Source organism: Talpa europaea (genome assembly GCF_964194135.1).
Source record: "Talpa europaea genome assembly, chromosome: 2".
In the NCBI taxonomy this organism is placed as follows: domain Eukaryota; kingdom Metazoa; phylum Chordata; class Mammalia; order Eulipotyphla; family Talpidae; genus Talpa; species Talpa europaea.
The window spans coordinates 3,029,698-3,048,409 of record NC_140068.1 but is presented as its reverse complement, the minus strand read 5'-3'; the positions used below and the strand labels follow the sequence as shown (position 1 = coordinate 3,048,409).

The following is an 18,712-nucleotide window of genomic DNA, read 5'->3' as shown; positions in this document are numbered from 1 at the left end:
AATATATAAAATAAGAAAAATGAAAATAAATAAAATAAAATGACCCAGAAAATCATGCCAGCGTATGTCTTCAAACTCATAAAACTGCCATTTCAGACACGTGTCCTGGGGCCATTTGTAGGTTCCGGCTCTAGGAGAGTCTGCTGGAAACCACCAAAAGCTGATCCATCGAATGGTCCACTTGTCTGCTACATAATTTATCCACATCTTGCTCAAGGTGATTATTTATATAAGGTGCTTGCAGGCTGTCAGTGCTCTGAGCTCCTCAGATCCTGCCCCGTACGTCGGCCGTCTGGGGGCTGAAGGTCCCGTCTTTCCCAAGCAGAGGGGTCTATCTCCCCGCGCCCCAAACATGCTGCAGCAGGGAGGAGCTGGAGAATAATCACACAGAACATCCCAAATTCTCTGAGGACAAAATTGACACCTCAAACCAGAGAAATCTCAGGAGTCACTACAGAATCCAATTCAAGGGAAGATACTAAAGACTTTATAGCTGATTGAAGACACAACTGTTGTTAGAGCTCTAAAATTGTGCAAGAGAAAATGGTGGGAGGCACAACAATTCTGAAGAGACAGAAAATAACTGAAATGAAGGTTAGAAGGAAGTCAGTATAACCCCAGTTCCCGCATGAACACTGCAGTGCGGGCTATGTCATGAGGGCGTGTGCACAGGTGTATTCAGGGACACCTTCATAAGCAGGTAAATTCCCCCACGGTCCTTCCCCTACACCAAAGTGAGTATTTCTTTTTTTTTTTTAATTTTTTTAAGATTTATTTATTTTTATTTATTTATACATACACTGGGCACAGTCAGAAGTGCGGGAGGGTGAGAGAATTCACCAGAGCCAGAGCAGGGAGCAGAGCGGGCAGAAGGACCGAAGTACACTGCTGAGGGGAGCAGCGGGCGGCAAGAGAGATCTGCGCGCCATGTGGGACCCTCCTCCGGTGGCCGGGGAGCAGCCGGGGATCGAACCGGTGCTGCAGAGACTGCGGGCAGCTTCGCAACCCAGCGCTCAACCTCTGCGCCACCAGGGAGGCCCATAAAGTGAGTATTTCTTAAAATTGCCTGAAAAAAATGTGTCACTGAACATTTTGAAGTTAATCAAATAGAGACTGTAATCACGATGTGAATGTAGCTATCAAAAGGATGCTCCAGAATGATAGTGTTCCTTAAAATGCTTTTGGTAAATTAGGTGAAATCAGTATAATAACAATGTCGAATTAATTTGTAGCTAGCGGAGGTAATGGTGGTGGTGTAGAATATTTACAGGTGTAAACCCTGGGTTATGATCATCGAAGACTACTAGAGCTTTGAGAAAATGACACTGGTAGCACTTACATAAATTCTTATAACCTTGAGTTGCTTATTGTGATTGTCATCAGTGCCCTGAGGTGGCCTGGGTCAACCACTTCACATTTATAATTTGCACGACACAATGTATGATATAAAAGCAAGAATAATCATTTCCTAGAAAATAAATCATTAAAACTTAAAATCCTTTACGGTAACCCTTTGAATTGTTCAATTATTATGCTTGTTTTTACCTCAGACGGGCTCTTTCCCTGGTATCGGTTTTGGGAGCGGGGAAAAGAGGAACATATTTTAACTTTCTCAGTGTTCCCTTGCCTGGAGAGCGGGCAGAGCAGAGGCATGTTTCTCGTGTGCCTGTGAGGTTGGAGTCAGCAGCGAGAAGCAAGGAGTACACGCAAAGAGGGGGTGCTTCAGAGCCGACATGACAGAGGAACCTCCTGGAAGAAAGGACTGCTGGCAAGACAAGGGCCAGGGGCCCACTCAGAAGCCACAGTATCAATGGAAGAAAGACCCATGTTGCCATCTGCCCCCACTCCATTCCCCGCCTTGGTGTGATATACACACACACACACACACACACACACACACTCACTCACTCTCTGGCTTCCTGGTAGACCTACCTCGTACCACAGATCAAAACAGCCATCGGGTTCAGCAAACACCCTCGCCACTGGAACGCCCACAATGGGTCTTAAAATTTAATTGTTTAAATGACACAAATTACTTAAATGTCAATTTATGAATTACCTAAGATTACTTACAGGAGATGGCATACATTTGCAGTGACTCTTGTGTTAAACTCCAAAAACTCAGAAACACTTAGCAAGTGATCGGTGAGTAAAAAGTTCTCATTCCATATGGGAGAGAAGGTCTCGATTTTCAGAGGAGTAAGGAGACCCCTGACCAACAATTAATCTGTAACAAATACTAAGTTTGGGAATGATTGTACATTTAGACTATATTTCTTAATAAATTTCTTCACATAAATTGTCCCTAATCTATAAACTAATTTTAAATAACATCCATCATGCCGGGCATGTTACATCTTTCTCTATTTATTGCACCATTTCTCATCAGGAACCTTTTAGCTTTAATGCTATTCCATGGCGGAGTAGCTCATTAGAGTGGCAAAGATAAAGTTCTCTTTGAGATAAAGTAATTATAGAGATTGTAGGGGGAAAAATCATCCGAGCTCTTGGCGGCAGTAATCTCCTTGCTTCTGATTCATTTTAAGACTAATAAACTGAGTGCAAACCAAAGGCACCAGTGGCGGACAACCTGAGCTTACGCTGGAGGGGGAAGCAGCGCGAAGCTCATCAGAAATGCAGTCCTTGAGAGGTGAGTTTAGACAATGAATTCAGCAGTCGCTTTGGTGCTTTGGGGTAGAAAACTCTTGACCTAAGCAAATCACAATAACAGGTAACATTTTCTTAATGTTTTTTATGAGCCAGGCATTGTGCTAAGAACTTTAATCAATTAAGTCTTCGAATCCTCCCTATGGTGTTAATGACAGCCACACCACCATTCTGGAACAAGGAAATGGAGACATAAGGACATCAAGAGTGTGCCCAAAGCCACACAGCTAGTGAGCATCAGGACAGAATTTATCCAGAGCTCCTGAGAGAGGCGAGGCCTGTGCTCTCACCCTCCCCCCTGCCCCAGGCACCTCAGAGCCCACCACCACAGCCAGGGCCACGGACTAGGTCCCGGCTGCACACCACACCCCGCCTGTGCCAGTGACTACTGAAATCAGCAACTGTTTTACTAATGAACATCCTTACTATACGCTGAGCCGACCTCCTGTTAGGGGAACACCATGCCTTCCTGTCAAAGCTTGGCTTTCCTCAGAAGTCATGGTGATATAGAATGGGGCTGGTGCAAGATGACAGGAAGGAGCACACTGCCAGGCTGCAGGGGAGAGCACACCGGGACTGAACATGCGGAGGCTGCAGGGTGAGAGGAGGAACCATTCCAGAATTATCCACAAGGTCTGACTCCTCATCATCAGCTCGTCTTCTTTTTTTTTTTTTTTTAAGATTTATTTATTTATGCATATAAGAGCAGGGCATAGGCCAGAGGTATGGGGATGAGAGGACTCACCAGAGACAGAGTGGGGAGCAGAACAGACAGACTGACTGAAATCCACTGCTGAGGGGAGCAGCAGGAAGACAGGAGAGGTCTGCTGTGCCATGTGGGTAGCTCCCTGGCTGGTGGGGGATCGAACTCATTGCAGAGGCTGTGGATTGCTTCACAGTGCTGTGCTTAACCCCTTGTGCCACCAGGGAGGCCCATCAGCTTCATCTTCTAATGAAGCTTCTCTAGCCAGGCAACATGTTTAACAAGGCAGGCAGTCTCTGTCTTTGTCTTACGTTTATGTAAACGAGTTTAGAGATCTTAGGGAGTCTGATCTGAGAGTCCATCTGTTCGTCCATTTATCCATCCATCCATCCATCCATCCACCCATTTGCCCACCCATTCATCCATCCATCTTCCTTACCTGAAGGCTCTTTTTTCACACCTGACCCTTTCAAACAAACAGCAGGACTAACAGTGGAAGAATCTGACCTGCCGGGATTCTAACCTTGAGTTTAGGTTCAAAGGGGAAGCGAGAGGGAGAAAGATCTTTTAAGTCTTTCAGTGCTATTTCTTTTTCCCAATATAAATTCCTTTTAAAATTTCCAGTTATTTCTAAAAGCAGTCTTTTTTCTACAGAGCTAGGAAAATCTTAAATTTTTTTGCCTGTTTTTTTTTTTAATTAAAAAAAGCAAATAAAAGAGAGGCTCACAGTACATATCAGAATGTGACTTGGTGCTCATTTAGCTTCCCAGATGAAACAGTAATGCCACAGGTTATTTTAAAGTGTTTGTTTTTTTTATTCCAGAACACAAGCAGAAATGCATGAGCACGGAAAGGCACCCTGCCTTCTGTGTTCAAGCCTGTGTCATGTCTGCTGGACCTATGTGGACAGTCCTCGAACAGGCAGTTGGAAATTGGATGCCTGCCATGTTTTTCCAATCGGCTGTGTTCTTTTCTGGTGAGCGTTCATTTTTCTAAAGACTATTTTGGCTAGTGGAAACCTTGGTCAAGGTCACCATGAAACAAAGAAGATAATTCGACTGGGAGACAAAGGAAAAATTGGTGTCCGGAATGATTTTCCACTTACCATCGAGGTCAGGCCTAACCTGAGACATTGGTGTCCTTAACAGCAAGACAGGAACCACTGTCCACCTCGCGAGAATGTATAGTGAGTGTTGTGCTAAATAGGAAACATTTAAACAGTTACAGCTGAGAACAGCATGTGTGAGACCAGCTAATTATCATCACACGCAAAATTTAAACAGTGTTGAGGGAATGTTAGGTTTATGGTAAGTCTCCACGACAACTCAACAACAAATCGAGGGCCTTCCTGGTGGCGCAGCGGTTGAGCGCTGGGTTACGAAGCTGCCCGCGGCCTCTGCGGTGCTGGTTTGATCCCCGGCTGCTCCCCGGCCACCGGAGGAGGGTCCCGCATGGCGCGCAGACCTCTCCTGCCGCCCGCTGCTCCCCTCAGCAGTGTACTTCGGTCCTTCTGCCTGCTCTGCTCCCCACTCTGGCTCTGGTGAATTCTCTCACCCTCCCGCGCTTCTGACTGTACCCAGTGCTTATATAAATAAATTAAAAAAAAAATCTTAAAAAAAAAACCAAGATGTTACTACTAACATTCGTGGAAAGCATGGGGCTTGTTTCTTCAGACCAGAGAAAAGTGAAATTGTTTTTAAAAACAAGCCAGGCCGCTCAGTAAGTTCCACTTTTCTCCTTGTGTAGAGAAAGCTCCTCGCACCTGCCTCTTGTATGTGGGCTGTGTCCGCGCCCACCCACTGAGGTCCTCACCACCCCCTTACCGCCTACATCTGACCTAAATTTTTTTCCATAGGCCTTTTCTCTTTTCTATCCCAGGCCCACCTCCGCTCCAGGCAGGACTGTGGCAGTGATCGGTCCCTTGAACACAGCAGGCAGTGGGCCACTAACACCCACGTCTGCCTATTTTCAACCCCCTTCCCCAGAGCTGACTCTGCTTCTGACAGGCCACACGTGAACCTGGCCAGATCTGCCTGCTTGGAAGCCTTACTAACACACCTGGTCAGCCGCAGACAGGGCCCCCGGCCAGGTGACACCAAAGCTTCAGACTCAGGATGTTCAGAAGGCTGGAGTCCTCCGGGCAGGAAGATAGTCAATCTCTCTCTCTCTCTCTCTCTCTCTCTCTCTCTCTCTCTCTCTCACTCACTCTCTCACACACACACACACACACACACACACACACACACACACACACGACCTCTATTATTATGATATTGGGCGGAAGGATTACTCCTATCTAGCTCCTATGAATGCTACTAAAAATCCCAAAGAAACAACTCAAATGCTCCAAATGTTTCAAAACAATGAAATCCTTTCAGAATAGGTATCAATAAGCAAGACAGTCCTGAGCATATTTCCTACATTACTGATGGTCACCGGTAGGAAACTATTTTAACCTGGTTATAAATAAACTTGCAGTCTGACATGGATCTGGATCTTAGAAGTTTACCATTTGTCAATTATGTTTAATTAGGTAAAATCCCAATCAGTTTCTTATCCCAGGAAAGTATTACATTGGCATAGTCTTAGACAAGATTGAAAATCTCCTATTCTTGCATGAGGATTTCCAGCTCCGAATAATTAAGCAGCTTAACAAATGAAGAAAACGCCCAGAGCCTCTGCTGGCCTTTACGCCATCTGTCCGACCCGCAGGCTATTTGAGCAGGTGAGCTTCGGGGTAAGCACAGGATGTGCAAAGGGCTGTGATTGAGTTTACAAGCGTCACTCGTCCAGTCTGGGCTCAACCCCCAGCAAGCTCTTGCCACTTTATTTCTTTGAGCTTCGTTTTCCTCAAATATGAAATAGGGGTGTTAGCAAATAATTCGGTTGTTGCTATGAAATTCGATAAAGCACTGGGAGTTCAGTAAGAAAAATGACAGCAACTGACTATGAACAGGTCACACCCAGCCTCAGCCGCGTCAGGCCTCGGGTCTGCGCCAGCAGCACAGCAGAGGCTGCTATGACACCGGGGAGGCTGGAGGCAGAGGGGAGAAGCGGCGGGGGCCGGCCTGTCGGGCGTGAGGACAGCACGCGGCCGGGACGGCGGCACCGGCTAAGGAATCCACAGAGGAAGGGTCGGCCCCAGTCGGTCAAGGCAAACACAGCCCTGACCCGATGGCTTAATGGTTTCCCTAAGTGGATCCCCACAGGTGGCTAAACCATCGGACCCCATATTGGAGCAGTTTGTCCACTTCCCCAGGCCTGAGCCTTGGGTCCACTCTCCTGCCCTTTCTCAGGGCGCCAGCACTCGGCTTTCCCATCACAGGTCGCCTCACATGGGCCTCCTCACCGCGGAGCCACGGGCAGGGCTTCCTAAGCACCTTCTTTGCCTCTGTCGCCGACGTCCACCCCCACGGCCACCGCCGCGCGTGAACAGGGCGTTCTCAGACAGAGGCCAGGCAGCCGCCCGCCCACACATTGCCGGGCTCCCGCGACCTCATGCACAAAACCTAAATGTTCCCACCACCGTCAGGGTCATGAAGTGGGGTCAGGGTGCCTGTCTACGCGCAGGCAGGCTGCCTCGCCTCCAAGCACTCGGTCTTCTGCTGCCTCCCCAACAATCTCTTCGCTCCCCGTTTGTGTCCACACCACACGCAGACAAATTCTACGCAAGCATAAGGCTGGAGACGTGAACCAGCCATGGGTGTGTTTTCAGGCAGGGGCACATGATCCTATTCCCTGCGGGGCCAGAGAGCCAGGGCGCTGGGCCCTGCCGGCCACCCATGGGGTGTCCTACTCTCACTCAGCCCGTGGGCACGACAGCCACACAGACCACAGCGCAGAGGTGGGCGGGCCCCTGACACTCACTGTGGGCGCTGGACTCTACTTCACCATGTTCATGGACGACTCAACAGTCTCCTTCCCGTGGAGCTTCTCAACAACTGACAACTGTTAAAAACATTTGAGCTGTGGACTGAACACAACCAGCTGAGGCCACAGCGGCCCACAGCATGCTGACCCCTGCGTCTCTAGCAGAGTGCCCGACCCTCACTTGTCTTTAACTCCACATTGGCGTCTAGCTTACGTCAGCACCCTGTGCATGCCCACCTCAGCAGTCCGCTGGATCTCGACGCACACACACAGCCACGTCACCACGTGGGGGTGAAGGGAGGAAGCCCTTCCAGATTCTTGTAAGACCCCATGGCAGCTTCTAACAGACACCCCCAAAGAATCTGAACCCTTCCTGTTGTAACAGCGTCTCTACACCCCCTGCCCATAGTTTGGAGGACAGAACTGGGGCCAGCGGCCCTGGGTACGTCGGCTTTCACAGAAATCAGGAAGGCGCATGTGTCGGCGAAACTTCAGATACCATCAACCATCACAGCCACACAGAAGCACAAGGTTCATTTCCAATGATGGGTGATGCCTCACTCGAAACCCCCAGAGGCCTCTGTGGAGATATACATCCGTCCCAGCATCCCCTGCGACGCCTCACTTACCTGGGCCAAGGTGAGCGTGGCCTGCTGGCAGGTATGGCACTGCACCCTGAGCTTTCCCGGCTGCACGCTCCGGCAGGGGCCTTTGCAATAGACATAAAAGCTGTTGTAGGTCGGTCTACCTGCTGGAGGAAAGAGCAGAAGACGCAGCTGGTCAGTGCTGAGTCCAGACTAAGCTCAAGCTTAAAAGCACTTCCTCAGGATCATCTGAAACCCGGGAGGGCTCAACACTGGGAGGAGGCACAACTGAATCTAGAAAATCGACACTGATGTCAAAAGAGTAGGAGTCTTTCTCTCTTGTAGCCCAGAGCCCCGAGACTTTCTCAGCAAGGTTAGCCGCCCCCTGCCAGAAGCAGCCGGATGCTGCCAGGAGGTGGATTTTCGATGCCAGCACTTGCTGTGAGGTTTGTAGGAAGGAGGATCATAGAGGCTGCTGGAACTCACAAGACCGCTGCTCTTGAATTCCTGATCATGCATCTGGACACATTTGAAGGTTTCAGATGTTCCCTCTTACATTCTCATTCACAGGGACAAACCACCCATTTTCATGATGTGAAGGCTGGGACACGGTTTGCTATGTTTTCCGTGAAAACTCCCAACACGGCACAGAGAGGCAAGACCCCATGAAGCTCAGAGCTGTGTCCGGCGATGGTGTGTGGCATTTTACTAGTGTTTCTGACTAGGCAACTCTATTCCCAATGCCACGTTTTCAAGAGTAAAAGCTGGACCAAAAAAAAAAAAAAAAAAGCACAATAATTGAACATCTCTGATCACTTCCCTCAATTGGTGACACACAGGTAGATGGTGTTATTCTAGAAATTAGGGGACTCTTTCTGGATGGCTTCACACTTCCCTGTGTGTAAAAACTAACTTTGTTCAGAAGCACCTTTCTAGATTTCTAAAATTACTAAAGAGTTCTTTTATTCCTTACTTTACTTCTTGTTAGTGGACAGCGTAGGGGTTCTGGCAAAAAGTTGGCTTAAAACTGTACTGTTATCATCAAGAACATCTAGAAAAATGAATGGCATTTTTGTGAGTGTGAACCAGCAACTTCCCAAATGCACATGATTTATTAAAAACAATTAGTATGAAACTAACGAAAAAGCAAAGAGCTCCTAAATCTTCTACTGTTCACTCTATTTCCTTTGCTAAATTATAGTCTCTGCAGACATTGAATTGTGACTTGTTCAGCCATCTTTATGATTCTAAGTGACAATGCTTTGCAAACTGTAAAGTGCATAAGGATGACAAATTTCACAATTTTATTACTTATTCACAATACCTTTTAATGTCATTACTTTCCAGAGAATATCCAGACCCAGTGTGAAAGGGGAGATAAACTGTATTGATAAGAAAATCTAATTTTCTGATACATCTTTATAGTTTTAATGCCTTAATGTGCACAGTCTTCAAGTCTATGACTATTGCGATGATCAGCAAATGCAGTAGTTACCATAAAACACATTCTAAAATCATAGATGCAACTGGCAGAATAACAGGATCACAAGAACGGTGACAATTTTCATGTGCAATCAGGAGAGCTTGTGGCAGAGATAGGAGCATGTGTTGTGAAGACCTTCATCAGCAATATGAGTAACTCCAACGTCACACTTCTTATAACCTACTGGAAAGGTTAAACAATAAACAAAAAAAAAGGGAAGAAAGAAGTGGGGACAGAAAGGCTTACACGGGGAACCCAGTCACAAATCCACTAGCCTCTTGAAGGAGAATGTCAGCAACAGTGTTTCCACATGAAATGAAGCATCTCAGAATCTGCAGATGACTCTTCTGTCCCCCTTGGGTGGCAGCAATGTTTGCAATGTTGTTTTGGCTCCTGCTCTATCCAGGCAGAAGCTCACCCACCTCTGTGTGCTACAATCGCAGGCCAGTCCTTGGTATGTTCTACAAAAAATGCTGCAGGCCGATGTCTGCCCAGGAGCACACTCACCGACACGCCATCTATTCCACAGACAGCCAGCGGGGTGAACAGCCAGGCCAGGCAAGCTCAAGGTCAGGCCGGTCCTGTCTGAGGCAACCTTCAAGCTTCGGGCTCCGCCTGGTCAAGCTGCAGCACTGCAGGGGAAGGCTGAGGTCCCCTCCGCGGGCTGGCTTCCCCACCCCTGCGAGTACCTCCGTTTAGAGTTGGCGCGTTCATGCCAGCTGCGGTCTGGACAGGGCAGGACTCAGGACACGCCCCTCCCTGGGGTCCTGCCTGCCTGCCCCCCGGAGAATCTAAGTCACAGAGACTTGAGCGTTGAGTCCTGACTCCTAAAGGAAGGATAGGGCGATTCAAGGAACGAGCAGAAAGCCCTTCCCCGGGCCCGTGGCTGTCTCCCTCAGCTGCGGGCTCCCACCTTCTCCTCCCAGTGGGTCTCAAAATCGTTTCTCTCCTAACGGACTCTTCCATCTGGCACCCCCTACGCTGGGCAAAATCATCAAAGCAGATTGTGTTTGCCATTGTAGATCTTCCTCTTTCCATACAACATGTTTTAAAACCTAGGGAAACACGTGGAAACTTTCACATGTTGGATCTGGCCCGTCACTCACCAGTTGCTGACATCGTGCTGTCACTGAGCGCACCTCCCGCCGTGTGTGTGTGCGTGCCCGTGCATGCACACATGTCCACAGACACACACCCTCATACAAAATACTCACATATAGGCTGTTTGGTTAAATCCTTCAACATCCTAAAAATAAAAACTTATTTTTCATATAAAACCATAGAGCTGTTTCAATGATCAGGTTGTTCAACGCTGAGGTGAATCAAGCACATCTTAAGCAAACTTTATCAGACAGGGGGGTTCTCCGGCTCTTAAAGGGTGTGGAGTGAAAACAGCGGGGATTCTGTCTTCAACCTTTTGGGGGCGCCAGCTACGTGGTCCTCTCCGGCTGCACCTCAGGAGCCCTGCGACCCGCCGAGGGAGCAGGAGCACGGCCCCCCACGCTAAGCCTGTCTTCGGTGGAGCATTTTTGTGAGACTGTATTTCTCGGATAAAACTTGTAGAAAAAAATTAGAGGAAGGATCTGCCCCACTGTGTGGGCTTGACCGCCAGCAAGGCAAATGGCTGATGTTAATAAACCCACTTCACCTGCGCCCCAGAGGAACCACAAGAACTGAGGCCTTTCCCCGACCCTCAGTCGTCAGTAAACTCGTGCAATTATTTGCTCATAGATCATAACAAAAAGTATAGTCTTTCCATCCCGAAGATCTTCCCGTCTGTTTTGTTTTCTCCGGGTGGAGGTTGAAAGCACCACCAGGCACTCAGGCCTTTCAGCGTGTGAGTCTCCGTGTCCAGATCAGCCCCCGTCTCCGGAGCGGCATCTCGTGGCCTCGCCACCTTCCCTCACCCTCTGTGTCCCCTCGACATTGAGCCAGGTCTTCGCTTTTCCCTTATTCTCTTTTCTTGGCTCAAAAAATTGCCCAGAGAATTAGCAATATTTATAAGCTCCCAGGAAAGCCCTGTCAGAACAGGGACTCTACATGCGTACACTGCTGTGACTTTCTGAGGAAGCGGCACACTCTGCGCAGCTTCCACGTCTCCTCCCTGCACTGCTGCTACCTGGCCTGGAGATGCTGCGTGAACAAGACAGACGGACACTGGCGAGAAGGACGGGACCGCCCAACCCCTCAGAGGTCGCTCTCACTGCTTGTCTCAGGGAACCAAGAGTTCAATTGCTTGGATTATTTGTTTTCTGGGGAGGGGAAAGTGAGATTTAGCCTATTTTATACGGAGATAAATAGTGGCTGGTATTGATATGCTATAAAAGGGCAGGTACACAATTGATTAAAAATTATGCTTATCACAAAGGCGCACGGTGAAGTACGCATTAGAACAGGCTGCCCACGAGAAATTTCTGTGACCGTGAAATGCCCCCACCACAGGCTCCCGCACGGAAGCTGCTCAGCACCCCTGCCCTCTGCGGCCCTGGAGCGCGGCGAGGAAGCAGGCCTGACGTCACGGAAGTCACAGAACTGCACAGCCACGGGGGGAGCGGCCGCCCGGACGGAGGGCATAGAGAAGAGCATGAGCCACAATGACACGTCTGGTCCCACCTCATCAGGCATGTGGGTAACAGTGCTGAGGGGGGTCTTTGTCACCCCAAATTTGGAATTCAAGTACATTCTCATACCTTGGGCATTCATTCCTCTTGCTTCGCAGAAGACCACCTTCTTGCTTTTATTTATTTACATTTAATTCTTTTTTTTATTTTTTGCATAGAAGAGCTGGGGTGCAGGCCAGAGATGTGTGTGGGGGAGAGGACTCACCAGAGACAGAGTGGGGAGCAGAACAGGCGGATCTACTGAAATCCACTGCTGAGGGGAGCAGCGGGCGAGTCAGGAGAGGTCTGCTGTGCCATGTGGGTCACTCTCTGGCCAGGGATTGAACTCGTGCCACAGTGGCTGCCAATGGCTTCATAGTGCAGAGACTTAACCCCTGCGCCACCAGGGAGACCCCTAGCTCGTTTTCTTTGGTTATTTATATTCCACAGATGAGCGAAGCCCTACAGTAATTACTCATCGAATCACATCCATATTGTTCATCCCTCCATTGTTCCCAAAATCACTATCATTTTTAATAGCTGAGTAGATTCCGTGAGTGTATATCCCATAGCTTCTTTATCCAGTTGTTTGTCATTGACATTTAGATTGATTACTTGTCTTGCTATTGTGAATAACTCTTTGTTGCTGTATTTTTGCTTTTTGCTATGTCTTTATGTAGGCAGGGGTGCATAAATTCTTTTGTCTCAGTGTTTTAATATTCTTCAGATAAATACCTAGGAGCGGTATTGCTGGATCGTATGACATTTCCAACTTTTTAAGGAATCTCCACACCATTTTCTACAGAGGCTGCACTAACTGGCATTCCAACTCAGTGAGAGTTCCTTGGTGGAGGGTGGTGAAGCTTGTGCACACGTTGAGGTGTGAAGTTGCACTCCCAGTCTTACACATCTTTGTAAAAAATATTGCAAGCTATGACTTTTTTTGTTTGTTTTTAAATGCTTTTTTTTTTTTTTTTTTAAAGATTTATTTATTTATTTATACAAGCACTGGGTACAGTCAGAAGCGCGGGAGGGTGAGAGAATTCACCAGAGCCAGAGTGGGGAGCAGAGCAGGCAGAAGGACCGAAGTACACTGCTGAGGGGAGCAGCGGGCGGCAGGAGGGGTCTGCGCGCCATGTGGGACCCTCCTCCAGTGGCCGGGGAGCAGCCGGGGATCGAACTAGCCTCTGTAGAGGCTGCGGGCAGCTTCGCAACCCAGCGCTCAACCGCTGCACCACCGGGGAGGCCCAAGCTATGACGTTTTGATGAAAAATAAGAAAAATTGCTTTAAGCCCAAATTCTTCCTGATTAGGTATATGACAACATTAAGAAACATTGACCATGATGGGAGGTTTTTGCAATGTTTTAAAGTTTACTCAAATCACATTTATTTTCATGCATCAACTTTTTATTATTATGCCACAGATTCACCTGGGCAGTAGGAAATTTCAGACTGGCAATAGTGAACAACTACGTGGATCCAGTCTAGTAGATAAATGTCTCAAGCTGGTGGATGTACTTAAAGAAAATCAAGCGTTTCATAAATAAGAACTGGTTTTGATTGTGTGATTGACAAGATGGTATGGAATTCAAACACATTCCAAAACTTCACCTTATGGTGGACTTGCTTAAACTAGAGCATATTCTTCTTTAAAAGAGTGACACCATCATTGCCTCTTTATAAGAGGGGCACACAAGCTCAAAGAGGTAGGGGGCATCCCCACGAGACCCCAGCGGTAGGCAGATTTGAGTAGGCGCTTTGCTGATTACAAAGCAAAACTCTCTCCCCTCAACCATGTGATAAGAACCTAGACTCCCAGGTGGGCTTTCGTAAAGACTGTGAGGCATTACTCTATGGCTACTAAAATGTGGCGTCTCAACACAGGCTGGCCAGGATGGACCCTTGCCCGACCACCAACCGCAGCCTCAGCCTTAGCATCCACTTCCCTCACTCGATCACGGGAAAGGTTTCAAGGACATTTCCAAGAACATTTTACAGCACTGGCATTTAGCAAGAAAGTGCAGGTACACAGTCATCAATAAGGAAATATAAATCTCAGCGTTCAGGGTCAGCACAAATTCTAAAACTGGATGTTGTACCAAGCAATGATAACTCATGGCGTGGCCCACTTGAAAATCAATAGAATTTCTTATTTATCTTTATGGAAATGATACGTTTCTTGTTATCGGAAAGTTAATTTTTCAGTCTCTTTATTTTTAATGTTCTAAGTGTTAGAGCAATCTATTAAGTAAATGGACACTCAGAGGAATGGCATTAATTAGAGAATATAGCAAGTCAGGTATGGTCCTGCACCCCCCCCCATTCTTCATTTTATTTCACCTATAATAGCCAACGTAATTACTTTAATATAAATATTTCATTAAATTCTAATAATTTCAATTATCACTACTACCACCCAATATCCGTACAGATTCCTACACTTCAAGTATGCTATTTTGCCTGTGCCAGATGACGAGACAAACGGATAATGTGAATAAATCTGATCTTTCCAGTACTGATCTGCAAAAAGCCTTTGGTGGTAATTGAGATTCATAAAACCTCTACTCCTTCTTAAATTATGAGCAGAACTATTTTTCTTTAGTGCACAGTGATTAGCTAGAAATGTGCAGCGATGTCATCAAGGCCGGGGGGCCGATAAAATGCCTGTCTACTCTTAGCCACGGTTGACGATGTGAACTAGCTAAGCTTGCAAGGGAGCCATTAGCGACACGCGTGGTGAAGGGCTTCTCACAGCCATGCTGGGACCCAGCAGTGTGGCGATCTTTCATGGGAGATGCCTCCCAGGCATCACATTCCCGGTCACCTGGGGGACCCAGCTAAGAACCACTTCTCTCCTGATCAAAGGTCCCTGCAAGCTTAATGTGCATGTCACACAGAAGTGCCTCATCCTGTCCGCGGCTGCACTTGCATAAATCAGATTTAAGTTCCAAAAGGCCAGGTCTATGAGACTGGCCCATCCTCAGCTTAGAATAGTGTCAGCCTTGGTAGATGTTAATCCCGTTGCTTGATCAAGTGACTGAGAAACTAGTAAGATCAAGTAAGGTCATTTTAACTCGATATGGTCCAAGGGCAGCAGGGTCAGCTGGCCTGTGCCACAGGTAACAGCTACCTCTGTGCCACCTTCAGCAGCCTCTGCCCAGGGAAGAAGAAACGTTGCTTTGAGAATGCTACACAGGCACAGGCCAGCACTCACGCCTCATTCTCTCTATGAAAGGAAAATTCAACTTAGAGAAATTGAAGAGAGAAAAAAAATTGCTTAATATCAATCAGTAGAGAAATGCACTTAGAGTTTCTAAGGAAAAATCTAGCTAGTTAGACTTCTGCCTAAAAAATCATGGTTGTGGGCCTCCCTGGTGGCTCAGGCGGTTGAGCGCCGCACTGTGAAGCTGTCTGCAGCCTCTGCAGTGCCGGTTCGATCCCCACCGGCCTCGGAGCAACCCACATGGCGCAGCAGACCTCTCCTGTCTCGCCCGCTGCTCCCCTCAGCAGTGTATTTTAGTTGATCTGCTTGTTCTGCTCCCCACTCTCTCTGGTGAATCCTCTCACCCTCCCGCGCATCTGGCCTGTACCACTATTCTTGTGTAAATAAAATAAATCTTTAAAAAAAAAAAGAAACATGGTTGCTGGGAGGAGGGGGGAACAGCGTCAAGGAGGCAGATTGGGAGCCGTACGGAAATAAGAGTATTAGGGACCTATTGAGATTCCATCCATCAAGAACAGTAACCGCCAATACTGGTGTGTGCCTGGCGTGCCAGTAGCATGTGGGAAAATGAGAAAACACAACTAAGACAATCCTTGTCTTCACAGTCTGCATCTAAAACTCACTCCTATGTGGGTTCAAGTACAACTAACAAGGTATTTAACAAATGCACACAGGCAGGGCAGCAGCTTAGTGTCCTGAGATGACTGTAAAGTAAACCCCAGTGGGGCGGGGGGAGCAATGCACCACTGCTATGTAATCTTTCATCTCAGAAGTTCTTTAATACGCAGTTTCTGATGTGATCAGGCTGCATTTCTCCATATGGAGCCTACCTGGAGTCCGTCCAGGAGCATCTGCTCACACTGCTGAGCCCTGGGCCTTTCCAAGGACAGGGGCCTCCGCCCACGTCAGATGGAGCATGGCCTGTGCTGGGAGGCAGCCCAGGCCAAATCACCCTACATCTCAAGCCAGAGCTTGCTTCCGTGTCCGGTTCGCATAACCTTTGCTGGTTATCAAGATCCTGGGGGGGGGGGGGAACCTTAGCGAGCCCTTCAAAAGTGCTTGGGTGAAGCATACAGGCACATCCATTCAGAGAAAGTGAGCGCCAAGATGGAGATGACAACACCCCAGCCAGCGACTCCACCTCCAGCCACACCCCGTCAGCTTCGTTACCTGCAGTCTTTGTAGCTGGGGTTCCCGGAGTCATGTGGATGGAGGCCGGGAATTGTGACTCCCCCGGGGAGCCAGGTGGACTCCACGGGCCACGTCGGCCTTCTCCCCTAGCCTCCCTAAATCCCACAGTGGCTGCAGAAGGCCCCCAATTTCCCCACCTCTAGCCATGACCCCTTAGTTCCCCCAAGAACTCTCCCTTCCCTCATTCTCCTGTCCTCCAGGGCAAAGTAATTCTCTTCTAAAAACGCACTGCACAAGCTGCTTAACTTGTTAAAAAAAGGTCCTAACCAGTTCTGTCGCCCACACCAGCTCTCTTTCCAGGAAGGGTGATGCCAAGTGTCTCCGTGCCCTGGTGGCAGAGCCCAGAGTAGTGCCAGGCAGGGACTTTTTATAAAAATATCGGTTCTATCTTTGCACGAAATTTATTTACACCTTGTATCTTTCTTCTACATGCCTCTATGTATTGTTTTCCTACAAAAATATTTTAAATTACTTACCATTATCAAAAATGACAGACCTAGAACAGGTACTATTTACTCAGAGGTTAAAAATAGCCACCGACATTGCATTTCACAGCAGAAAAAGTCACGTGCCTCGTGACTTTTTTTTTTTAAGATTATTTATTTATACAAGCACTGGGTACAGTCAGAAGCGCGGGAGGGTGAGAGAATTCACCAGAGCCAGAGCGGGGAGCAGAGCAGGCAGAAGGACCTAAGGACACTGCTGAGGGGAGCAGCAGGTGGCAGGAGAGGTCTGCGCGCCATGCGGGACCCTCCCCGGCGGCTGGGGATTGAACCAGCGCCGCAGAGACTGTGGCAGCTTCGCAGCCCAGCACTCAACTGCTGCGCCACCAGGGGAGGCCCTGCCTTGTGACTTTTTTTCAAGCCAGTTTTCCCAACCTAACTATAGGGCCCGAGAAGCAAGGAAGACACTTGCCCTCTCCTGTGCCTGCATCCACAGGCCTCCAGCCCTGCCTTTGCCCTGGGACCTGTCTCCTCCACGAGGACACCCAGCTCAGCCTCCAAATTGGCATGCAACTCCGAGCACTCTGGGCTCTGGTGATGGGCACTGTGGCGACTACTCCTGGAGGGGACCCTCTACTTCCAAAGACTAAAAACGGTGAAAACCAATGGTACGTCAATAAACTTTTTTAAAAAAAATCTACAGTAATATGCTATAATAATCCTATAAAAATGTCATTCCACATAATGTGGATTACACATAGCATTTTGTCCAAGTAAAGAATGAGTGTCTGTCGGGGCCTCCCCGGTGGCGCAGCGGTTGAGCGCTGGGTTATGAAGCTGCCCGCAGTCTCTGCAGCACCGGTTCGATCCCCGGCTGCTCCCCGGCCTCCGGAGGAGGGTTCCACATGGCACGCAGACCTCTCCTGCCGCCCGCTGCTCCCCTCAGCAGTGTCCTTCGGTCCTTCTGCCTGCTCTGCTCCCCGCTCTGGCTCTGGTGGATTCTCTCACCCTCCAGCGCTTCTGACTGTGCCCAGTGCTTGTATAAATAAATAAATAAATCTTTAAAAAAAAAAAAAAAAGAATGAGTGTCTGTCTTTAAATGAGTGGAACACTTAAGACCACAGAAAAAATAACGTGGGAAAAACAGATCCACTCTGGTAGAGTCCAACGTGAACATTTATATGAGAAGAGAGGTAAGGGAATTCGACACTATTAGAGTTAAAAAGGGGGCTGGACCCACAAGATTCCCTCAGAAATCTACATTCTATGGTCTCTGGTAAGAGACACCAAAAGTTCTTTTTAACTAGAGCAGAATCTGTTAACTGTCTTTCTTGTTCTTGTTCATGAAAGCAATACTTGCTTACTTTAGAGATTTAAAAAAATACAGACAGTTATAAAACCAAAATTACAACGCAGAGAATACTACGCTCAATGTTACAGTGCTGGGTTCTGGACTCTATAAAATGTGACGATGTTTGAGCCTCTGGATCACACCAGGCATAATATTTAATTACGCAGGTCAATGAAAAGGTTGGAGTTCTAGAATAATAATAATAATACAACTCTGCATGGTGCATCAAAATCTAGGCCATTAAGCTGGTGCCCCTCCACCTGCTACAGGCAGAGTGATCCCCTCCCAGAGGCCCCTCAGCCCCTGCTTTGCTCCACTTGCACTGCTGTGTGGGTTCCAGAAACTGCTGAACACATTTGTTTCCTCATGGAGCCACATGGCTCTGAGGATCACAACCAGCCTTCCCTCTTCACATCTCAGAGCCCGACCACGCTGGGAAGCCAACACTGCCCAGCCTGGGAGGAACGTAGAGGGCACGGATCCAACGAGCAACAGTCGTTGGCTGAAAACTTTACAACTGCGATAAACTGTCAACTTTAGGGCTCCATTTCTCCCAGTCTGTTCTTCGGGGGACTGTCATGGCCACGTTCCACGAC

At 48.0% G+C, this 18,712-nt stretch overlaps 1 protein-coding gene across 1 annotated transcript in view; it reads right to left on the bottom strand.

The window, feature by feature from the left end:
• PRKN (parkin RBR E3 ubiquitin protein ligase) overlaps positions 1-18,712 on the bottom strand; it is a gene marked incomplete at both ends in the record, with an annotated part of 806,365 nt that overhangs the window by 603,658 nt on the left and 183,995 nt on the right. Inside the window, one exon of the mRNA XM_084228791.1 lies at positions 7,870-7,991. Within this exon, the coding sequence (XP_084084917.1) occupies positions 7,870-7,991 (122 nt within the window). The remainder of the gene's footprint in view (positions 1-7,869; positions 7,992-18,712) is intronic.